General features: G+C 35.5%; 1 protein-coding gene across 4 annotated transcripts in view; it reads left to right on the plus strand.

The window, feature by feature from the left end:
- Dhc36C (Dynein heavy chain at 36C) overlaps positions 1-24,010 on the plus strand; it is a 365,150-nt gene that overhangs the window by 266,726 nt on the left and 74,414 nt on the right. For all 4 annotated transcript variants that reach the window (XR_014128870.1, XR_014128871.1, XM_081743777.1 and 1 more), the window contains 2 exons: positions 1,593-1,784; positions 22,098-22,281. Coding sequence is in view for 2 of the 4 variants with exons in the window: in XM_081743777.1 (XP_081599903.1) it covers positions 1,593-1,784; positions 22,098-22,281 (376 nt within the window). In the remaining 2 variants the exon portion in view is untranslated. The remainder of the gene's footprint in view (positions 1-1,592; positions 1,785-22,097; positions 22,282-24,010) is intronic.

The raw sequence follows: 24,010 nt of genomic DNA on the forward strand, positions 1-24,010 counted from the left end.
GAATACTCGAATCATTTGGAAGCAAAGTTTTAATTTAAGGGTAAAAATTTATATTTTCGTAGTACATAGAAAAAATTAATGTTAGATACATAATTTTCTTCTTCCTACATCTATTTCATAAAGAGCCTTAAAATTATGATAGAATAATTTAGGAACATGGACTGGGTTGTAAATAAACTCCTCATTCGAGCGCCTTAAAATACCTTGGACCCTTTCAGTTTAACATTCTACCAATGATTTCTTATAAGTTATAACCATTTGACCATTTCATGTAAGTTATAACCATATGATACAACCATTTTTTTTTCTTTTCTCCAAACTTGAGATGTTAGAGGAAATGTTTATTTTCATTTCAATTACAGAGAATTTCTCCTCAGAGTTTAATTTCTTATAATTATCATCGGCTATCAGAATTTTTTTTTAACAATAAGAGCTCAAATGATCTGTATAGACTGTAGAATGAAGTAATGTTCTTAATTGTATTTAGCAGATAGAGCGAAGGCTTTATCTTGCGCAGTTTTTTTGCTGCTCCTCCATTTGTCTATTTCGATGACTCAAACTAGCACCAATTTTAATTTTTAAAAAAAGAAGAAAAGAAAGAAATAAAAAAAAAACAAGCAATGCAAAATATAATATTTTGTAAAATTTGAAAAGATTTGAGCATATACTATCAATTTCTAATGAGGATTGTATTTTCATTGCAAATAAAAGAGAAAATATTATTTAATTTCATTTGTAACATATTAATTAATAGCCAGTCAATATGTCAAAACTGAGAATCTTGGTAAATTTGAACGTGTGTTTTAGTTATCCTTCGCTGCTAAACTTTCCTGCGTATGAATGTTACTAGGGATCTTCGGCAGAATGACTAGTAATATACCCTATACTTTTTTGTTAGATCAAAGAAACAGTAATACTACTCGTAGCGTTCCGTAAAGGACATCAAACATTATGCTATCAACTCCTTGAAGTGTGAACAATATCCCGTCCGTGGGTTTTCTCATACGTTCTCATTCCACCAATTATTCCATTATCATTCACTTGCTTTAATCATCCGTTTCCCTTAGCCTAATAGTCTCAGCTTTTAATTAGGCCAGAGGTGTAGCCACGAAAGAGGAGGAAATGGAAGTCCAGCGCCTCAAACAATCACCTAACCCTCTAAATGGGAATTGTTTGTTATGTGTTTATGGAACTTATTTAATGCTTATAGGAAATGAAGAATGTTAATAATAGAAAATAAAATTTCAACAAAAAATAGTGTTAAACAGTTAAAATAATTAAAACATCTGAAATTAATCATCCACTTTGTTACTGTGATTACCCAATTAGATCTACACTGTTGCGAATTTATTAATATACTGTTGCCTAACAGTGTCTGAGTTTCCCCTTATTCGTTTTTTTTTTTTTTTCATTTATATTCATTAAAGTCAAACAAATGGATTTCCATAAAAAATGAATAGTGAACATGGGTATAGGCTGTATCTCATCCTATGGAATTTTATATATATATATATATATATATATATATATATATATATATATATATATATATATTACTGATATAATTTTAAAGTAATGTTTTTTTTTCACAGGATAAGTTGCTGTTTTCATTTTTATTATGGACAGATATTCAAAAGAAAGATAACTTATTATCTCAGGAACAATTTATGTATCTACTGACTGGTGGAGTTGGTCTTGAAAATCCCTATGCAAATCCGTCCGCCTGGTTGCCTACCAAATCTTGGGATGAACTGTGCCTATTGGACAATATTGCACATTTCACGGTAAATATCTTTCTTTATTGAATATTAAAATTATAAAAAAAAATGTTACAGAGTTTCATCATGGAAAACAAAGTAATTTGTATGAGGAATTGTGAGCTGAGTTTTTGGGTAAATGAGATATTGATTAGTAATAAAATTACTTCAGAGGAAGCTAGGATGATGTTAAGAGGTACAGGCTAGGTAATGTTGCCAATAATGGGTAGGATGTGATTCATATCTTTGAGGTATCATGGGAGAGCTTGGACGTAGAGTTGGAGTTATTTGAGGAAAACAGAAAACAGAAATAGTCACCTTTTGTGCCCTAGGAATCCTAATCAAATTATTTTTCGTGGTATGGTTTCGGCAGCCAATTGCGTTGTCTTCGACAGTCGAACACTACATGAAGCACTTCGGCTGCAATCCATTTTTCAAAAGACACATTAAAATTAGCAGTAACTTTTTAAATTGTTGGGAGACATTTACATATATTAACTCACAACCTGGAACTACCTAAATTGCTATAATTTACACACTCTTTTTCTTTTCTTTTTTTTTATTTTTTAAAAAAATTAAATTATTTCATTCACTTCAACTGCATTCTTCTTCTTTCCTAACCCATAAACAAATTGCTTCAACTTATAGCCTACTAAGAGAAGTGCTCGTTTTTAGCACGGGTTGAATGTTATGAAACACGACACACAGTAGAACTGTTTCGGTTGTCTAATGTGAGGGGCTTCTGAGATACTATGTACGTTTTAAACCCTTCTTCATCCATAGGATCTGCATTTTAAAAGTTCCAAATAGCTTACGATCTCTTTCCTACAGTTACCTAGAAGTATGCCAAGCAAACAGTGTAAAGCTGCATGAAAAACAGACTGTGAAAACAAGCTGAGAAAATAACCATACTTATATTACGCTACTTTCGGTATATTTTAAATTCCAATTTTATTCTTTAAACCTCAAATTCGAAAACTGGCGTATACGTATGGTTGGGAGAGGAGAATACATCGATCGATTCCCCCGACATTAATTTTGTGGTTTCGTAATAACCACACTGAAATATAGAAAGATATGTAATCTGTTATCGCTACTAACAAGCAATGCTATAAATACGTATATCTGAATAGTGATAGTAGCAGGGGTAAAAGTGCGAGGGAACGCGGGGGGCGCCGTCCTCCCACCTCCAAAAATATGTAAGACGTCTCCCCAGTTCCAACAAAATTACAATGGGCAGAGATAGGCAGGGGGACGGCGTGACGTCATGCCGCTACCTACCGTCTCCCTACCTTTTCAGATCCACTTTTATCCCTGGGTAGTAGGATGTAAGTTCATAAAATAATACTCGCAAAACCGATCTCTTTTAGAAACCCAAACAGTATATTTAAACTTTCAAAAACACAATAATCAAAAATTATATATTTAATAATTCAACAAGCGGTATTGTGTTCTGGTATTAATGATAGCGGAAAGACAGCGTAAACTATTCTGCCTCGGTAACAGCTAACTTGTTGTAATTAGTCACGCAGATTGGTAATAAAGCAGGAATCTAATTCTATTGAAATTACAAACGTGAAAAAGCTATAGGCAAAGTGGCCAAAACTAACAACAACAACAACAAAAACGTACCTTTATATGTAAGAATGGTTTGAGAAAGGAAAAAAAAAAGCAAGTAACTCACTGCCTTATTAAGCCAATCCATGCTATCAAATAGGACAAGTAGCTGATATGAGGTTACAGCACTCCACTTTATAATTTGTAGATATATTCAAATTTTAAACTTAAATAGAATATTATACTTTGAATATCACTCGTAGATTATGTATATAGAATAACCATTTTTCAATATAACAACTCGATCACAAACTATAATATTGCTTTATACGATAGTGGTAGCAAAACACAACCTTTACACTTCCTCCTTCTGATGTTCCAGCACAACTATGCCCACCTATAGAGAGAGCCCATACGTCGTGTTAGTACGTCCCACCAAGGGGCATAAGCAACAAAAACAAAAGAAGAGGCAAGACCGAAAAAGTTTTTTCGGTACAAAATAATATAATAATATAAATTATTCCTTGAAACACCATTCTATAAATATCTGATAACTAGTGACATAAAATCCGTGGATTATATGTAACAAAAAAAAGTTTTATATATAAGGTGTACAAATCTGAAAAATTATGTTGCCTACGCAGTTTAAAGTTAAAGATATTTACGTTTTTTTCGTCCAAATCTAGCGTTACAACACTCCCTTCTCCCCTGGTCTAATGGCTGGCGCATGTGTCTTTGGTGCACGTGATCTCTAATTCCATTTCCTGGAGAAGAGCACGAAAAATTAATTTCAAAATCAGTCACTTTCATTAATCATCCGTCTCTTTTACCCTAAAGGGCATAATTGTGGAGCGTTAAACTAGAAAATTTAATTTTCTTTCAAATTTAACGTTATGTGGTTGATTTATGTAACGTGACTCAAACACATTTTTTTTCTACTTGTGATGACGTTTCCTTAATAACTTTGATGTACTTTATGTTGTGTTGGGTTGTAACTAGATATTTTATAAGCCAAAACCTCGAAATCCCGAACTTTCGCATTTCTCGTATGTTCTCATATTAGTTTTTGTCATCCCAGTGTAAGAACTGTCAAATTGATAAATACCTGGTAGATTCCAACAATAGGGTATATAACATTTCATCAAGAGGGTCCAAGTTTCCAATTTCATATCACTTCAAGTATTTGTACACATATCTTAACATGGTAAATGTTTATTTTTGCGTATCTTGCTCAAGGGGGGAAGGGAACAGGGAAACCATCTTTGCGTACGCGACTGGTCTCAAGCATGTACATTGTTATTTACAAAATAATTTTTGGAATCCAGAAATGCTTTTCAGTGCTTATGGGTGATTTGCTTCTAATCTGAAACCTATATTTCTTCGTAACTTTGCTCAGATTCGATGATAATTCATGGGGAAAAAAAAATCCAGGTTTTCATGTACTTAGTTGTGACTTATGTTAAGTTACGATGTAAGTTGAAAGCTCTTTTCCGTAATTTATCCAGTTTCCTAAATCCATTCTTTTCACTTAATGTTATTATGATCTCTAGTTAATTGTTTATATCTTCACTACTTGAATCTAATCTATATGACAAAAATTCAACTATAAATTTGAGATCACCTTGGAAGAGTGAACAGATCACACGCATTTGGTTCTGTGCATTTTAGCTGAGTTGTAAACCCTCACGTTTGAAATGAGCTTGGGTAAGCTCAAACGTAATGTAACAAAATGAGTTAACTCACGCTGAAACTCTTTTTGTGTGTGTGTGTGTGTGTGTGTGTGTGTGTGTGTGTGTGTGTGTGTGTGTGTGTGTGTGTGTGTGTGTGTGTGTGTGTGTGTGTGTGTAGGAAACGCGCTTAATTCATTCTTAATTTTTAGTTGCGCTACGCTCAACTTAACGCTCAACATCACGAAAATTATAAAGAAAATTATGTGATGATTTCATATCTAAAATATATACAATGGCACACATGAAGATAGGCCTGGTATACACGTTAAAAGGTTAGAGTAAAATATATTATATTGATAAATGGAGGAAACAGTCGATTTTTAACACACCTATATTCCTCAAATTTATGTATCATAAAATATATTACTTTACAAAGAAATAAGAATGTCTAATGAATTCATTTATTCTATACAGGAATCAAATCCATAATTATAGTAATAAGGTAGATATAAGATAGATGATATAAACGTGACCATCATGTGTGCCTCCATAAGAGAAAAACTCCATACATCATATGTACACCGACACCTAATATGTGCTTGTCTAAAGTATTATATGTCTCTGCGACTAAAAATACTACCCATCCTTGTGCTTTAGGCGCCCTTACTTTATGGCATTCGCTTGAATTAGTTCTCTTGGTCCTTCCATTTTCTTGTGTATTGCGAAACAAATATCTTTGCGCAGCATGTCTAGCGAAATGGCAATCAGCTAAAAGAAATAAGAGTATTTAAAGCATCAAAAGATTTGTTTGAAATAAGGAGAGCACTGTTTCCCAGCTCATTATGTATGCTGGGCTGTTCTCAACCTGCATTAATATATATATATAAAATTCGTCAACATTACGCAAAGTTTCAAGTACCACAATAAATCCTTTGCAAATTACAGGAAACGAAAGTTCAGAATATAAGCCATTATTAAATTCTTCAAATCTATTTAAATCCCTTACTTAGTGAAAATTAAAGTTTGTCATATATATTGTAAATATTAAAAAAAAAAAAAGTTTCATTTAAGTCATATTAAATCTATATATCATATATTACAAATTCGTTTTGAAAAATCGAGGGCACTGAACTAGTCTTGAACAAGGAATTACTAAAATCCAGTGGTGTTATTCTAAGTTTTTAACAACCGGTTCTATATATATATATATATATATATATATATATATATATATATATAGATAGATAGATAGGAAACGAACCATACGAGATAGATAAGAGGAAATTTTTCATTGGATACCACAAGTGACATGTAGAGACCTATACAAAATCCTAATACATGGTGGGCTGACAAAATTAAGTAGCACTGCGAATATCTTGGAAACGAATTATCCAAGATAGATGATTATCAAAAAGCATTGGAAAGATCTTAATCCAACAATGAATCGATATGTTGATAATGGTATGTTTGCGTTTCAAATATAAATAACCGTCGCCACTACACTCATGTGATCCCAGTTCTCATTCTTGATATCTGAGTATTTGAGATTAAGAAATAAACGCTTATACCTTGTTCTGAGAGATCATACGTTTAACCCTGTAGCTGTAAGAATTTCTAAAAACAAAGATAGTTAAACTAAAATTCTTTGTTCCTGAGTATAACTGGGTAAAATTTACTGTTGTGTCTGGGTGTAGCAAACTTCTGCGAACTCGAAATATTTGAACAACGGGTTCTAGGGAACCGGCTGAATAGCACCACTGACTAAAATCTAACCGTTAAAAGTTTCAGATCATTTGAAAGTAAACACAAAAATAATTCTCCATATAACAGGGTGTCTACTGGTCATGAAAGTCATGAAAAAGTCATATATTTTGCTTAGTGGTCATGAAAGCCATGAAAAAGTCCTTTATTTACCCAACTGGTCATGAAAATCTGAAATCTCAGAGTGTATTTGTGATGGCAGAAATGACAAGTCCTCCAAAGTTAATGAAACTAGACATCTCCAAAGAAATTCATTTGAAGTTGGCCCGTGATATTGATATTGGATTTGGAGCAAAAAATGCATGCAAGAATTTGAAAGAAGCTGATGTACTACAGTTCAGGAATGACTGCAGAACGTTTTTAGTTACTATGTTTACAAAGTTGAGTATTAAATGCCCCCTCAAGATGAAGCTTGTTAGAGGCGGAACTTGCTTGGATCCTGTAGTGATGTTGAATGAGGACCTCCGTTCTTCACGTGTGAATTCAGCTCTGGAAGAATTTGTGGATAAGAAGTACATGGCTCCTGAAGTTGCTGATCTGGTAAAAAACAACTACATTTGCTTCTGTGAAAAAAGCAAGGTGAAAGAAGCTTTAAAAGCTTTCTCCAGGAAAGATTATAAACTTGACCAGTACTTAATGAAGCTGATCACCGAAACCAGCCTTGTTGAACCAGCTACACTGAAATTCTTCAAGCAACTTCTGATCTTATTTCATGGTAATGCTGCAGTAGAAAGGTGCTTCTCTGTCAACAAGGAATGCCTTGTAGAGAATCTAGCAGAAGACTCACTCATTGCTCAGTGGTCAGTGTATGGTGGAATCCAAGCAGCAGGTGGTGGGAAGGCCGTTGCAGTCACAAAGCCTTTGACACTATCTGTGCGAAATGCATCGTCACAAAGGCGAGAAGTTCTCAAAAGGCAAAAAGACACCTACGAAGAACAAGAGAAAGGAAAACGCACCATGTTGAAAGACTTAAAATGTTTGGAACTGAAACGTAAAGCTCTCAGTAACTTCAGAACTTGATGGAATTGATGTTCAAATTAACTCATTGAAAAAGAAGTTGAACTTGTGATATTCAATCAAGATGTCCATTTTTGTGTTCACTTTTTTTTAAGTTCTGATGTGATACTAGTATGCAGACTGTGAGAAAAAAAATATTTGTAAAAGTACCCTTGAAAAAAGAGAAGAAAGAAGGTATCAGACCCGATCCAGGATGAAGGTTCCATTATGAACAAATTCAGTAGGTCTTATCAGTATGTTTATGTACGCTAATTTCAAATATGACACGATGGAAAAGAATTGTATATTTACGTAATCAGTCTTTTCTTGTAAACGAAAATTATAAATTTAGAATTCAAAGTACATAAAATGCAGATAAAAAACCTAGCTGAATGTAACGGGACTGTTCACAAGATTTTTTTAAATCTATAGAACCTGGTAAGCCTTAAACCTATACTTGAACCGCAATTAAAAATTTGTTTACTGCCTTTTAAATTGCTCTTGCATTTTAAAATTAGTTGTCAGCTAATCGACATTATGTACATTAGACAAATAAGAACATAATGTGATCTTCATCTTAACCGATGCACCACTGATGGTAGGGGTTTATTATTACTAATGGTAAATTTTTATCGCCATGGTCATGAAAATTTGAACAAAAAGGTAATGAAAAGTCATGAAAAAGTCATGAATTTACTTCTTGGTATTCCAGTAGACACCCTGTATAAGTCAATAGTCTTTATAAAAAACCGTTGAAATCATCAACAACACTATTAAATATTAGATTTCGAATTTTATGGACCTAAAAATACTAGAAAAAGGTGTTTTTGTGACCGTACAACCTGCGAAAATGCAGCATGTAATTTTCTGTTTTTAAAAAGAATCAAAAACAATGATGTGAGTATACAAAGATTACTAATTTACAACAAATTGATGTTTAGAACATCAGGAATCACATCCAATGTGTTAGGAGAATATTTTAATAACCAACTACTGCCAGTCCAGTAAGACGACTAATAAGCAAATCCATTTAAAAAAGAAAAAAAAACTTTAAAAAATGTATGGACCGTTGTATTAACTTTCTCGCTCCAATTTCTTAAACTAACTCATGTTATGCTATAGTTATTACTGAAATATTTCTAAATTATAATGCGTTTCCTTCGGCTTTGGCCGAAGAAAACTCACCGCAAGATTTAATCTTCCCTTTCTGGATTTTTTTTTTTCATTCATGAGAAATGATTTATGCCATATATCAAACCTATTAATAAAATATTTGCTAATGAACTATGACAAAATCGTTGGAGTCGTTTTCGGGAAAATAGCAACTTTCTATTTTTACCTTTCAGCAAAATACCCTTATTTTTGGGGGTAGGAAGAAAATTTAAAAAAAAAAAAAAAAAAAAAAAACCTTGGAAACCTGCGGAATTAAAAAAAAAAGAAAAAAAAAAGAAACGAGTTTAAAATTTGATCCGGATATGTTGAACTGTATTAACGTAGGTTCCTGTCACCACGGCATGGCGCGTCCTCAGGTTTCGTATCGAGAAGAAGGCCTCTAGATATAGAGGTTAGCTAGGTGCGAATATACTCAATAAGGAGTCGCGGATAGACGACTAGGAGTGGTCCTCCAGCTTGGGGGTTTGGGTAAGGCTAACAACCTCATCCTGTAAAAAAAAAGACAGTTGAAACATTCATAAAAGCCTCGGATAAGGACTGATAACTTGGCACGACCTCAGCAAAAGAAAATGGACATGAGATTTGGAACATGGAATGTTAGAAGTCTTTATAGGGCAGGCGCGTTAAAATCCGTAATGAATGAGTTAGAGAAATACAGGATGGACCTAGTAGAAGTTCAGGAAGTTAGGTGAGAAGGAAATGGATCTGTGAATTCCGGAAATTTTACGTTCTTTAACGGGGAAGGAAATAAAAATCACCAGAAAGTCTGCATAAGGAAAGAAATGACAACGGTGTTAGACTCGTGAACTTTGCTACATACAAAACCTAATCATGAAGAGTACAAAATACCCGCATCGCGACGTTCATAAATACACTTGGACATCACCAGACGAAAAAACACATAATCAAATTGATCACGTTTTAGTAGATAGAAGAAGGCAATCTAGCATAATTGATGTCCGATCGTTTAGAGGGGCTGATTGTGACACTGATCACTATCTGGTAGTAGCGATAATACGAGGGAGATTATCGTTGAATAAAAGTAATATTCAATGTCCGAAAACGGAGAGATTTAATTTAAAGAAATTAGAAGAGAGCCAGGTAAGACATTAATATCAGATTTAAGTTTCGAATAGATTCTCGGTTTTAGAAGATTCGGAGTGCACTAGTGTTGAGGATACTTGGATTGAAATTAGAGGTAGCATTAAAATTTCAGCAATAGAAAAATTGGGACACGCGGAAATACGCAGGAACAAACCATGGTTCGACCAGGAATGCATTAAACTAACAGAGAAGAGAAAAGAGGCAAAATTACGCTGGCTACAAAATCCGAATGAAATAACTACACAAAATTTCGCAGATATCAGACGGGAAACTTCCAAAACTTTTAGAACAAAGAAACGCGATTTTTTTGAAAGTTGAAATTAAGGAACCCGAAGATAATAGTAAAAATAAAAATATTCGGAACATGTATAAGGGAACCAGCGAATTTAAGAAAGGCTATCAACCTCTGCGTATATATTAAAGAAAGCTGACGGAACAGTTCTCACTTATACGGATAGCATCTTAAATAGATGGAAAGATTTCTTTGCGATTTGCTGAACACGCAGCCAAAAACTAATGTGCGTGGAGAAAAGGAAATACACACCGCAGAACCGTATATTCCAGAACCCAACCGAATAGAAGTAGAAACCGCTATAAAGAAATTAAAGAAACACAAATCTCTGGGTGTAGATGAAATTCCGGCTGAGTTAATTTTTTGCTAGAGGCGAAAAATTGTGGAACAAGATACACAAACTCATTCTCCTTAACTGGAACAAAGAAGAATTGCCACAAGAGTGGAAAGAATCAATCATTGTTTCAATTCACAAGAAAGGCGACAAAATTGACTGATAATAATTATCGAAGTATTTCTCTTCTGTCAACATCCTATAAAATCCTTTCAAATATTCTATTAGCAAGATTGACCGAATACGCTTATGAAATTATTGGAGATTATCAGTGCGGATTTAGACGAAATCGATCAACTATCGACTAAATATTTACCATTCGCCAAATACTCGAAAAAAAAGTGGGAATACAATACTCCGGTACGTCAATTATTTATTGATTTTAGAAAGGCGTACGACTCGGTTAGGAGAGAAATATTATACAACGTTCTTACAGAACTTGGAATACCGAGAAAGCTAATTAGATTAAATAAGATATGTTTAAATGAATCCCAAAGTAAAGTCTGGGTAGGAAAATTTTTATCCACGAGCTTTCACGTCGAAAATGGCCTGAAACAAGGAGATGCGTTGTCTCTATTATTATTTAACTTTGTGCTGGAATACGCTATAAGGAAAATCAAAGATAGCAACCAGGGCCTAGAGTTGAATAGTATTCAACAGGTTATGGCATATGCTGATGATGTAAATTTAATAGGGGATAATAGGAGAACAATAGAAAGAGATCTTATTAAACGCTTGCAGAGACATGGGTTTAGAAGTAAATGCAGAGAAAACTAAATACATGGAAGTGCGTCGGGACCGTAATACGGCAAATTGTGGATGCGTTTAAATATTAAATAATACTTTTGATACGGTGGATAGTTTCAAATATTTAGGATCACTATTAACAGAGGAAAATCATATTGACGAAGAAATTAAATGTCGACTAAAAGCAGGGAATTCGTGTTACTATTCGGTTCAAAATCTCTTGTCGGCGTGAATTCTGTCGAGGAATTTGGAGCTTAAAATATACAAAACGATAATCATGCCTGTTGTTCTGTATGGTTGCGAAACATCGTCACTTACTCTGAGGGAAGAACATAGACTGAAAGTATTTGAGAACAAGATCCTGAGACGAATATTCGGACCCAAGAGGAACGGGAATGGGGAATGGCGGAAACTTCATAACGAGGAACTACATAATTTATACGGTTTACCCAACATTAGGGTCGTCAGGTCTAGGAGGCTTAGGTGGGCAGGTCATGTAGCTAAAATGGAAGAAAGTAGAAACGCTTTCAAAGTATTGACTGGAAGACCAATCGGAAAACGACCATTAGGAAGACCTAGGCGCAGATGGGAGGACAATATTAAGATGGATCTCGCAGAGATAGGAAGACAAAGTAGAAACTGGATCCAATTGGCTAAGGATAGAAGTCAGTGGAGAGCTTTTGTGAACGCGGCATTGAACCTCCGAGTTCCATAGGCCATAGAGTTAGTTTAGTTAGTTACGTTGAACGGTATGGACTCTAGGTAAGTATACATACACCGAGAGGAACGAACGGACATACGAGCGTACAGATGCACATTCAGAAAACACTTTTTCGGTATGTAAGGCCATGAAGGAAAAATATCAAATATCTGGCCCTACTATCTACATTTTGCTATTACGTGGAGAAATTGAGAAAATAATTGATTTTTGGAAACTCCGAGGTGAGTTTCCTCACACAAAACTTGCAGGTTACAACTATACCGCCGTTTCTGTTGACATAGTTCGCACGTAACTATTGTGTTATAATTTCACACAAACGTAAGAAATGTATGATAAACTGAACAAATTTCATTTGGACTGAATGCACATAAATACACTCCCGTCGCCTCGAGCTATTTCTAGCGCGAGCGTCCTTTGTTCAGTGACATTATTAGTATTTCCAATCTCTTGTCAGAGATTGGACAACAGAAAACGTACAAATGCCCAATTACAATATTTTTGAAATTAATAATAGCCAAAGTTAAGTGTGAAATTGAGCGTGGTTTTACGCTCGAACTCTCATGTATTTCGAGCTAAACTCAATTCACGCTCATAATTTTCTTAACGAGCCAACTCATGACAAAAGTCATAGAAAACGAGTTCACTCAAGTGAGCTAGCTCAAATAAGCGCTCTCATTTACAACCATGCATTTTAGCAATAAATTTATTATTGAATTTGCTGAACGTGAAATCCAGAAAGTTCTCGCGCTCAATTGTGAATTTAATATTTAGGCGAATCTGATTAAGTTCCTGAAAAAAGTGCTTGTAATTGTTTATCTGTTGTATAAACTACGATAGTGTCATAAGCATTTCTGTAGTATCTTGTAAATCTGAAGTATTCTTTTACCAAAATTTTACCTTGAAAATGGTTCAAAACTATGTCGGAGAATGTGAGCGCTTTCCATGGCTAATCATTTTACCTATTTATACATGTTGCCTTCGAAGGTAAAATAATTAATCTGTTAAGCATTTGGAAATTTACAAAAGTACTCAAAAGAACTCCGCTTCAAGAAGACCCTGTGTCAAAATCTCAAATCGATAGCCTGACATCAAAGTACCAAAAATGTTTTTATATTTAAATATAAAACTTTATATAGGGTCATTCCATGTCAAGTGAAGCAATTGTGAAAAAAAGTTCCCACTCCACCATCTCGGATTTGTTTCAAATTTTGCACAAATATTACCTGACATCAACAATGAAGAATGATCAAATATGAGTTGATTTGTATTGGTTGTGGTAGTAGGGCATTTTCAAAATGGCTCCTGTCTCAGCAATAACGAGTAACAAACGTTTTCTTCCATTTTGAAGTGCTTGCCATTTTGAACTGGAAGCTCTGACAACCTTCAGAATTTGTTTCCTAGGAAAACTTATAGAGTAGATGAAGGTCAGTTGAGCACAAATTCCCTTGGGAATTCAGAATTTGTACAATAAATTAACAAAGTTGGCTAAAAAGTTTGTGCACGTTTAATGTGTGCTATATTTAGACCCCCATAAAGTTGTATGAAGTCAAGTCAGTAGATTGATATTTGAAAGAGATAAATCATAACATATGTTTAGAATAGAATAGATAACACATAGTGTTAAGAATAGATAACACATTTAGCCTTTAGCGCATATGGTTTAAGGGATATGTGGCCTTAGAAACGGGAAAAAATGAAAGTAGCCGAAAAATGGACCTTTTTGGTATCCAAAAATAGTCATGTTGCCAACTTAGCACCAACTTGTAACCATAACCAATGGAAAGAGCATGTCTTGATACAATTAGGAATGAATTTTGGTGTTGGTGCTTTGCTGGGTTTTTGATGTACAGCCAATTTTATAAGTATGTGTTTCAAATATATTTAGCCTGCGTTGGTCCATGGTGGCAAAGCCAGTACCAATCTCCCAAAAGTACTTATATGTTAATCTAGGTGTTAGCAAACTTTCTGATGGATTTCCTTAGATACCATATTTGTAGTGTGATGCCCTGCGGATGGGTGAATGGAGTTGAACGGGTAGTCTGTTGACCTCCTCCTGTGGAGATGTTTTATTATTATCACAGCCGTTGAATGTGATCTTTGGTGAAACAAATGCCAGTAATACTTCGTGAGCCGCTGCTTTAAAAATTGGAATAAGGAAAATTATCATTGTTGTTCACTATACATGAGAAAGACATGACACCCATGGCAGAGAGTTGTGAGGCAGCTCGCTGTCCCTGTCAATATTCAATAGGGGATTTAAAAATTAAAGATTTGGTTCATACAATGGAGAGATTAGTAACCCCAAGAGGCCACGCCTGATATCTGTGCAGGTCCAGCCACAGGACCACCCACCCGCCAATGATGTCGTCTTAACTGTCTCTATGAGTCTAGCACACTATTCAACTCAGGTTGAACAATGTGGAACATGTTTTCTATCTTAGTTATGGTTTCTCCTGGTAAGGAAAAATGTCTTCCCATAGCACTTGATATTGGAGCAGACACAGTCATCAAAATGTGCTGCTCTCGAACCCAACAAATGTCTGTAAGGGCCAATGAAACTCTTTCGTTGGTCCATGAGGATGCATAAAGTTAATTTGTGCATCATAGTCTTCCTCACTAACTACACTTATGTTCCCAATCCACCAGTGGTTATCATAGATACACACCACGTATTGACCTGGCTGTAGTTTCAAGTTATGTTTGTCAATCGAACTGTAAAATCCAATATTTGCTATAAATGGATTTGTATCTCTGGCCACTCTAGAAACTTTAATTTGATTTAGATTTACTGGGACAAAGTGATGGTTATCTCTAATTCCAGCAACGGTGTGACCTTGTACAAATCTTTGTACCTGATTCTCTCTTTCAGCTTCTACTTCATCACGAGAATCAAAAAAGAAATTTATTCCATGAATTTCTTTCTGGCAAAATGCAAACAGATCAGTGGGTGTCTAAATTTGGTTGTTAATTGGTCTTTGCAAACTGGCACGATTTGCGAATCTCTTAACTGTACCTCCAATACCATCACACACTGATTTGCCATGACGTGTTGCAAAGAAATTCCATTCTGCTGTTATCCCACCAAAATCTTCCTTGTGGTGGCAAAGGTTCAAAACGTTTTTGTAGTTTTTGTACTGCCCTGTTGCACCATCTCTGAAGTAATGAATGTGTTGAATATGATTACAGTTTTCTTTCAAATACATCATCAACATTTAAAAAATTACATGAACAGCCACCGTATCATGTTTCAGACAACCACTGATAATGCAGAAACTTCCACTTTTTATGTCATTCAAAGTTTTATAATACACAACGAAAGGGTGAAGTGTTACTTGGGCATTTTCCCAATGAAAACCTTAAGTAGCATCTTGTACCACGGTGCAAAATCCATCAATATTATTGCATCATTAGAATGCATATCTGTTTTTAGGGACCTCAAATAAGAGCTTTGATGTTTTGCAATATAATGATGACCACATAGGAATGACATTTTTGAAACAAACTCAGACACAAAATCATCCACTGATAACAATTTAACAATAAAAAGTTTCCCTATCAGTATGAATACATTATTTGAATTCAATGCGTTCCTCTGGTCCAATATCAGTCTTTGTAAAACAATCATGAATATACTCTTTCAATGCTTTCGTCCCAGGACACTGGTCACATTTCTGAAGCATACAGTCTTTTGACTCCATGTCACAAACACATTTTGCTATAAGAGTTTTGTAATTCTCTTGAATATCTGTTTCTGCCAACATAAGTTTCACATTTTGGTGGTAAGTACAGACACAAACACTGTGTGAACCTGCAACACCAACTGTGACACACCATTTTGGTCGAAGTTCACAGAACTTGGAAAAACCTACGTCAGGTCCATATTTCATTTTATAGGCAGTGTACATTTCTTTCAAATTACATAGCGACAGCCGTTTTTGTTTGTAAACCTTTTGTCCATCAATCCTTACCGGCAAATAGTCTTTTTTTGCCAGGACACATCCTGCTGAATTCATCTTCCTCATAAATGTGCAGTACTCTCATTGATACTTCAGAAGGTAATCGTTTTTCTATCTTCTTTGCTGGTATTGCAAGAACACCTTGCTGTGCTTTCAAATTTCTAGCTGTTTTAACCATTCGTTTAGAAACTCTAAATTCAGTTGTTGTCTTTTCTATAGACCAACTATATGGGGTCAGAGTTAGAATTTGAAGTTTTCTTTGTTTGTCAGATGTTGCAGCCTTGGTTTTCAATTCTTCAAACAGTTTCCGGTAATCTTCACAATCAATACACTTCTGTTAACTTGTGCTAGATCCTTCTTCGACATTAATGCCGGTAACGGATGCAATTCCTAGATAAATGGACTTCTGTGCTTCGCTTGTTTTTCTCCTGACATATCTGCGCAAATCTCTTCTACTTACTCTTTCAGGTTTTAGGGGAGAAATATCAAGTCCTACAAGACTTGTGTTAAGTTTCCTTCTTTGGGATTCAGGTGGATTGAATTCGGATGTGTCTGTATCACTGGCTGACCCTACAGCTGATTTCTCTATTGAAAGTTTCCTTTTCCTACAACCAGCACACAGCTTTTGTCCTGGTTTAATGTCTTTTCCACTTCTTTCTTTTAACATAACAGCTGTATTTGTATCAATGACTCGTAGTGATTTTTTTGGCAGTGTTGATTTATGGCAATCGAACGGGCTGCAACAGTGGAATTGCAGGTCTTCGTATTTAACCAGTAGCAGTTGTTCATGGTGAAGACATATAGATGCATCATCTGGTAGTTCTTCATATCCTATTCGCATAAGTAATAATTGTCTCTGTTCTTTCGTAAAGTCTGCACACATTTTAAATCCACAACTTCTAGAAAACCTTTGGCTGTGGCATGCAGAGCCTTCATTCTTGCCTATAGTACAATCTGGTAGACCAATATCGCTTGATGGAGCCATATAATCTGCAAGAGCAAATTTCTTGGTGTAACTTGATAACAAAGAGCAAATGTTCACAATAACATTACTACTTGCATAGATATACTATAGAAATTAAGTATGTGATGATTTTGTGAATTGACCTAGAATATAACTTACAACCATCCAAAAAACAAACAAGGCACCAACACCAAAATTAATTCCTAATTATATCAAGACATGCTCTTTGTATTGATTATGGTTACAAGTTGGTCCAAGATTGGCAACATCGCCATTTTTGGGTACCAAAAAGGTCCATTTTTCGCCTACTTTCATTTTTCCCCATTTCTAAGCCCACATATCCCTTAAACCATATGCGCTAAAGGCTAAATGTGTTATCTATTCTAAAGTACGTATGCTATGGTTTCTCTCTTTCAAATATTGATTGACATGACTTCATACAACTTCATGGGGGTTTAAATATGGCACACATTAAACGTGCACATACTTTTTAGCCAACCTTGTTAATTAATTGTACAAATTCTGAATTCCCAAGGGAATCTGTGACCAACTGACCTTCATCTACTCTACAAGTTTTCCTAGGAAACAAATTTTGAAGGTTGTTCGAGCTTCCAGTTCAAAATGGCAAGCACTTCAAAAAGAAAGAAAACGTTTGTTACTCGTTATTGCTGAGACAGGAGCCATTTTGAAAACGCCCTACTACCACAACCAATACAAATCATCAACTCATATTTGACCATTCTTCATTGTTGGTGTCAGGCAACATTTGTGCAAAATTTGAAATAAATCCGAGATGATGAAGTGGGGACCATTGGTCCACTTGACATGGGATGACCCTATATATTTTGTGTAACATAATGAATATATAATTTATGTTGAAGGAATATCGATGTCGTTCTATATGAGTGCACACTTCAGTTTTGTTGTTTCCTAAGCGTATTCTGTCAGTTCAGCTATTTCCTTGTAACAACTAATGAGGAAATGAAATCCCGTGCAAAAAAGTTGAGCCCTACGTGAGCCCTACGTGACGTTTAATAATGCTCTACTACTATAAAAATTAACGGTAAAGTTAAACATGTGTTTTATGGCACATGCATATACAAGGTAAACAATTTAACTTGACGCGCCTTTGTAATTTCTAAACTAATTGATATAAAATTCTGAAATTTTGTACTAAACAAATGACAACAGAAGAAAATTATTTGACATACTCAGCAATGCCACCAGATTGACAGTGTTGCCAATTTAACATGGAGTTTTACTTTTTCAAATAGAACTACGTCAGATTCGAAATATATAATCATCTAACTTAGCGTTAATTGAAAGTGTGCAACTTTATGTTGGGTTGACAACACTGCTGACTGGTGGTATTATAGTGTATATCAAACGACTTCTCGCCGATGACGTTTTCTTCGTACATAATTTTAGCTTTCCTATCAAATAGTTCAATTACTAAGTTACTTAGGCGCGACAAGTTAAATAGTACACTCTGTATAAGCAAAGGAAAAATGAAATGAAATGAAATCTTTAAGTTTTACGTCCCACGGTTATGCCGTTAGGCTAAAGGAGACGATGATGATGAGTGAAATGGTGGAATGAAGAAAGTGGGATGAAACGGGAGAACCCCGAGAAAACCCACGAGCACGGTGTTTGTCCACCACATAGTCCACACGGCGCAAGCTGGGATCGAACCAGGGACCCCCAAGCACCGGAGGTGAATGCTCTACCATTGAGCCATCGCGCCCCTATAAGCGAAGGAAGTATAGACTCTTCAATAAAAAGAATTTAGTATAGTGTACAGTAGTCACCGTCATCATTGCTGCCGGTAAACCCCGTAAAATTGTCCTTAAATCTTTCAGAGTGTACCAAGTGTCTTAATCGGCATTAGCTCAGTGATCCAGACAAAAGCTCGAAGACAGAAAGGCTCGAGTCAAAACAGCTCCACGACAAAAGGATCTTACTTTAAAAAGATACAAGTTAAAAATAGGTCTCCCATTATAACGGTCTTGATTAAGAAAAGTACTACTCACGAAATTTTCTTACATGAGACTATGCAGTTCTAGTGTAGACCGTAGCATAAATTTCTTAATCAAGATTTTTCATGATTTGAAAGTACTTTAATCGTGCGGAGGTATTTTCTGCTTTAAAATGGGGTTGAAATTGATGTAAATCTATACTTTTCGTCAAGTCAGATTTAAATTACAACCTTTTGTATTATTGTTAGATGTTTAATCGAGAAAATCTTTTTTACAATGATTATTGTTTTGTTACCCTGTTAACAATAAATGAGAAAATGATAGCTGTTCACAGAAAGGAATACATTTGCTTAATTGTACGTTTGATTTTTTTGTCTTACAGTTAAGTGTTAGTGCTAAGGTGCATAAGATGTAAGGTCAGAAAGGCCAAAACGAAAGTACAACGACAGAAAGGCCCTTTTGACGCGGGTACGTTGTAGGTACCTTGACTTTGCGTTTTTGACGCAAAATCGTTTGGCTCGAGTCTTTCTCTCCTCGCCCTTTTGTCCAGGTTCTTATGACGTGACACCAACTGTACCGGCAGTGCACTTACGGATGATTTTAGAGTAGGGTTTAGTCTCTGCAGAGGGTTCTGAAAGGAAAGATTACGTGCCATATACACCTTGCAACATCACAATAATTACATTCGTCACTAGGGAGAAACCCGCGAAACACATAAATAACCGACTAACACTATCAAGGTCTCCGTTCACTTCGAAGTACTTCCGCAAACAATTAACTCAATATTCATGCACCCTACGCAGAACGTCAGGTGATATTTGTGCCATGCCTCAGTGATTCTCCTTTTCAGGTGAACAACATTTATTTTATACTGTACGGTACACGTTAACTTTCAAGTGCCTCACATATAAGAAACAAATGGTATGAGGTCGGGGAACTGTAGTGGCTACTCTAATGGTCCACGCCGATCTACTCATCTTCCTGGAAACTGTTAGTACTATTTGTCATAATTGCCATCATAATGCGGAGGTGCGTCATCCTGTTGCGAATATTCGGAAACTGTGCCATCTTCATTTAAGAAAAGTGGCATAACAATGTTTTCCAGCATATTTCGATATGTCGCAACATGCAAAGTCCAATCAATGAAGATAGGTCCAATTACTTCCTCACCCTATATCGCATCATACCATTACCTTACCTGCACTTTGCGTCTTTGTTGCAGCTTCCTATTTGAGTCAGATCAATATTCTGTCCGTTTACTTCGCCCCTAACCAAAAGTTTGCTTCATCACTAGAAATAATCTTATGTGGTAACAGTGATCACGTACTACAACACAAACTTGTAAAAGCCATCTGTTGGTCAGAATCATCCTTGGACAATTTTTGTTGATGCTGTAATTTGTAAGGGTGTCACCTCTCCGTGTTTGAAATTGTTTAGAGATTTTACTTTTGACATTAACACCATATTCACTCGATAGACGTCACACAGTTTTCATCAGTAACTAACACACCCAATACGACTGTTAATGTGTTCGAATCGGTTGCACTTGGTTGTCGTCCTGTAAAACTTACACATTTCCAGTTGCACGAAATTTGCGTATGAGTTTTTTCAAGGTACTGTCTGTACTATGTATTGATTGAAATGTGACGCGTTGAATCAGTTGCTATTACTGCAACAGTTCAGTTGCAACAGAAGTAGTTATTACTTCTGAACTGAAAAGAATGATATTTATCATCATCTCACAGGTTAACATCTTGGCGTCTCATAGACAGTCAGTTCCTGTGTCCACGAATCATTGCTTAGCACTACCTAGAGTAACATGAAACATGTAAATGAAACATAAAACATAAAACACATGCAAGTGATGTGAGGAGCTGTTTAGCAGGAAACGGCTGCAATGTAGAACATGCTATGTGATAATGTTTGTCTATTGTTCTTTTGGTAAATCCTTACAGAACTGGTACAGTTATCGTAAAATGAACCGTACCATTCGATTTCTTGTTGAAAGAGGGTGTCATTTAGTACCTAAACGCACATGCTGTTGCACTTAAACACAGGCGGAGTTGCCAGTGCGTAGCGTAAAACTTCAATAACCACGTTTTCACGGATACGCCATTAATGGCAGAACCCTGGACAAGCTGATGGTGAAAATGAACCGTTCTTTGACTACGATAACTACCGATCCAATCCACAAATCCGCGCTGAATTTTTTGGGCTGCATGTCCATACAAATGTGTGACATGCGATTTACCATGTTTTGTAATTTTTTTTTTTTTTTTTTTTTTTTTTTACACTTTCACTTACATTTGCCAACACTGCATGTACACACGTGGACTTCATTTGCTGCTTTTATGTTTAAATATATCTACATGGATCAAGCTAAAATTTGGTGTATCATTTATACGTGTACCTCATTCCATTCAAAAGTTAGCCTATACCTGATTGACGTTTTAAATGGGATACCCTGTATATGATATAACTATGTTGCAATTTAAAATAACAAAGTAAGTTGAATTCAGTAAGACCGCCACTAAAATGACATATGAGAACCATATCCAAGTCATAACGTTTCCCCTCTCCACCAATATTGATGTCATTTCAGATCCAACCCATACGTAGTATGTAAAATATTCAGCCCGGCCCGGACTTTTGACCACACCTATATATCTAATTGATTAATTCCATGATTCATTGATTTTGATATTTAAAAGCTGATACCTCGAATTATAATAATCTCATTAGCTGCGTGTTAGAACAACCGTAACATTAATTGGAAACATTTCATGTCTCCGAGTTAATATATTTTCCAGTTTTTCTGTGTTGTAATGTTTTATTGCCATAAATGTTCTTTATTAATTTTATCTTTTTGTTATTTCTACCTACAATACTGACTCGCTTGTTTTGAATCTACTTTATTTATCGTTTTACTTGTAAATATAGCAGCAACAGTTGTCGAAATCGTAGAATAAAATAACTCTTTTTCTTAACACTTAAGTAGCTAAATGTGTTTTACTTTCTCTTAAATAATGTTTCTTTTTTAATTTTACACGGAACTTCAGAAATTATTTTATAATCTTTTTATGTTTTAGGGAATCCGTACAGATTTTGCTAAGCTTGACCAAGAGTGGAAAACTTATTTTGATGATCCAGAACCTCATCGATATCCAATGCCAGGCATGTGGCAGGAACATCTTAATCAATTTCAAAAGATTTTAGTTCTTAGGTGTCTAAGACCAGATAAAGTAGTGTCAGCTATTCAAGACCTCGTTGAAGGTAACTATATTCTTGTTAACTATGTTGCTAAGCAGGGGCAACAGTAGTCGTAGTAGTTTCATTTCGGTAAACGTTTGTTTACTTGTTTTTCAGATTTCCTTTGGGCGTTCTCACCTTGGTGTAGGATTGTTGGTTATAGTTTTTCTTTCGACAAAAGGAAGAATTGCATATATCTGGTAATGCGAACAAAAATACAAAGCACAGTAGAATCTAACAGCAGGTGGTCCACATACGTAAGATAACAGCAACAGTAATATCAGTATCACGCATGATATCAACATTACATCACTACGAAAATATTCGTACAAGATAGCAGTAATAGTAACATATTTGTTTTTGTGTTACTACTGCCTACACACATTTTCATTTCCAACATCCATCTCACCGTTATTCTCATTATGTGATATATATGCAACCCACTGTATAATACTGTCTCGCTGGCTGCCTATACGAACGGCGTTTGCATCCTTCATGCGTATTCTCCTAGCTTCGTGCATTAAGATGAATCTGCGTCTCTTTCACATATGGGCGACGTATGCATCTAAAACAAAGACACGTATTTTCCGTAGCATAGTGACGACGTTGTACATGTGATTGGTCCATTTCCGGATGTTCTGCTTTCTTCGCATGGGCGCGCTCTACCTCATTGTATTGCGTCGACTATGGGCAGTATTTCATACACTTAACCTTTTTAAATATCTCTTCTCGTTCTCGCTATATTCCACATAATCTCATTTTGACCCCATTTTTATGCCCCAATTTGACCCTTTTCAACGCGTTTGTTGGCCGATATAAAAAAAATACGTGTCGGTTCTTTTTCGATGTTCTCTATATCTGTGCAATCTTATTACAATCGGCGTGTTACACCGAGGTACCCTGCCTTGTTTGTAAGATGAACCTTTATTTTTAGAGTGTTTTACCCGATGAACACCATATATAACTGACATTATAATTAATTGTATGTGTAATGTATTTGTTTATTACATACTGCATGCAAGAAGAAAGAAAACACTGATCATACATGAATAATTAGAAACTTCAAGCGGAAGAGGCTCAAACCTTGCAAACAGTGCGAGATATTGAACAAATAATCGAAAAAATCTCCCCTTTATAGTATCCTTTGCCGATTTTTATCACGACGTCTTTAACTTTTGTCTGAAAAGGGAGATGTACAGATGTTGTGAGGAACGGCAAAGAGATTCATGCTCATATAGGAATGATGCGCTGTGTAGAGAGCGCAGGTTCAGCTAATCTATATATTAAAATGCTGGGAAAGTTTTTATGTTTATGGCCAATCCTTTTGACAGTGAGGTCTCGAAAACCACAAGTGCTAGAAACGAGCCGTTTTCGCTGGTCATTCCAAATTTTATGTAGATTGTCCAGTTCTCATTGAAATTTTCAAAGAACTTGTCTTTATTTTTCTATTCCACATTTTAGGCGTCGTTTTGAACCTATTAGTTTAATATTGCCACTAGGACGTTAAGGTTGATACCTTTGTGAAAGACAACCAGTAGAGGAGCTACGTATAGCGCGTTGATGGATATTTCAGGCACTTTGCTTTAATCTGAATTACAAAACCTATTACAAGCAGGCAATTTCAAGGCTTGTGGACCCACAATGAGGCGTGCTCGGATATAGAATTATAAGAAAAAAATATTTGCATTTGGTATCATCTATCACTTAATTCAAGTTTGCCGCAACCTCTTCCCAGCATTCTATATTAAAATAC

This window comes from Thermobia domestica, chromosome 2 (genome assembly GCF_964235325.1).
Source record: "Thermobia domestica chromosome 2, izTheDome1.hap1.1, whole genome shotgun sequence".
Classification (NCBI taxonomy): domain Eukaryota; kingdom Metazoa; phylum Arthropoda; class Insecta; order Zygentoma; family Lepismatidae; genus Thermobia; species Thermobia domestica.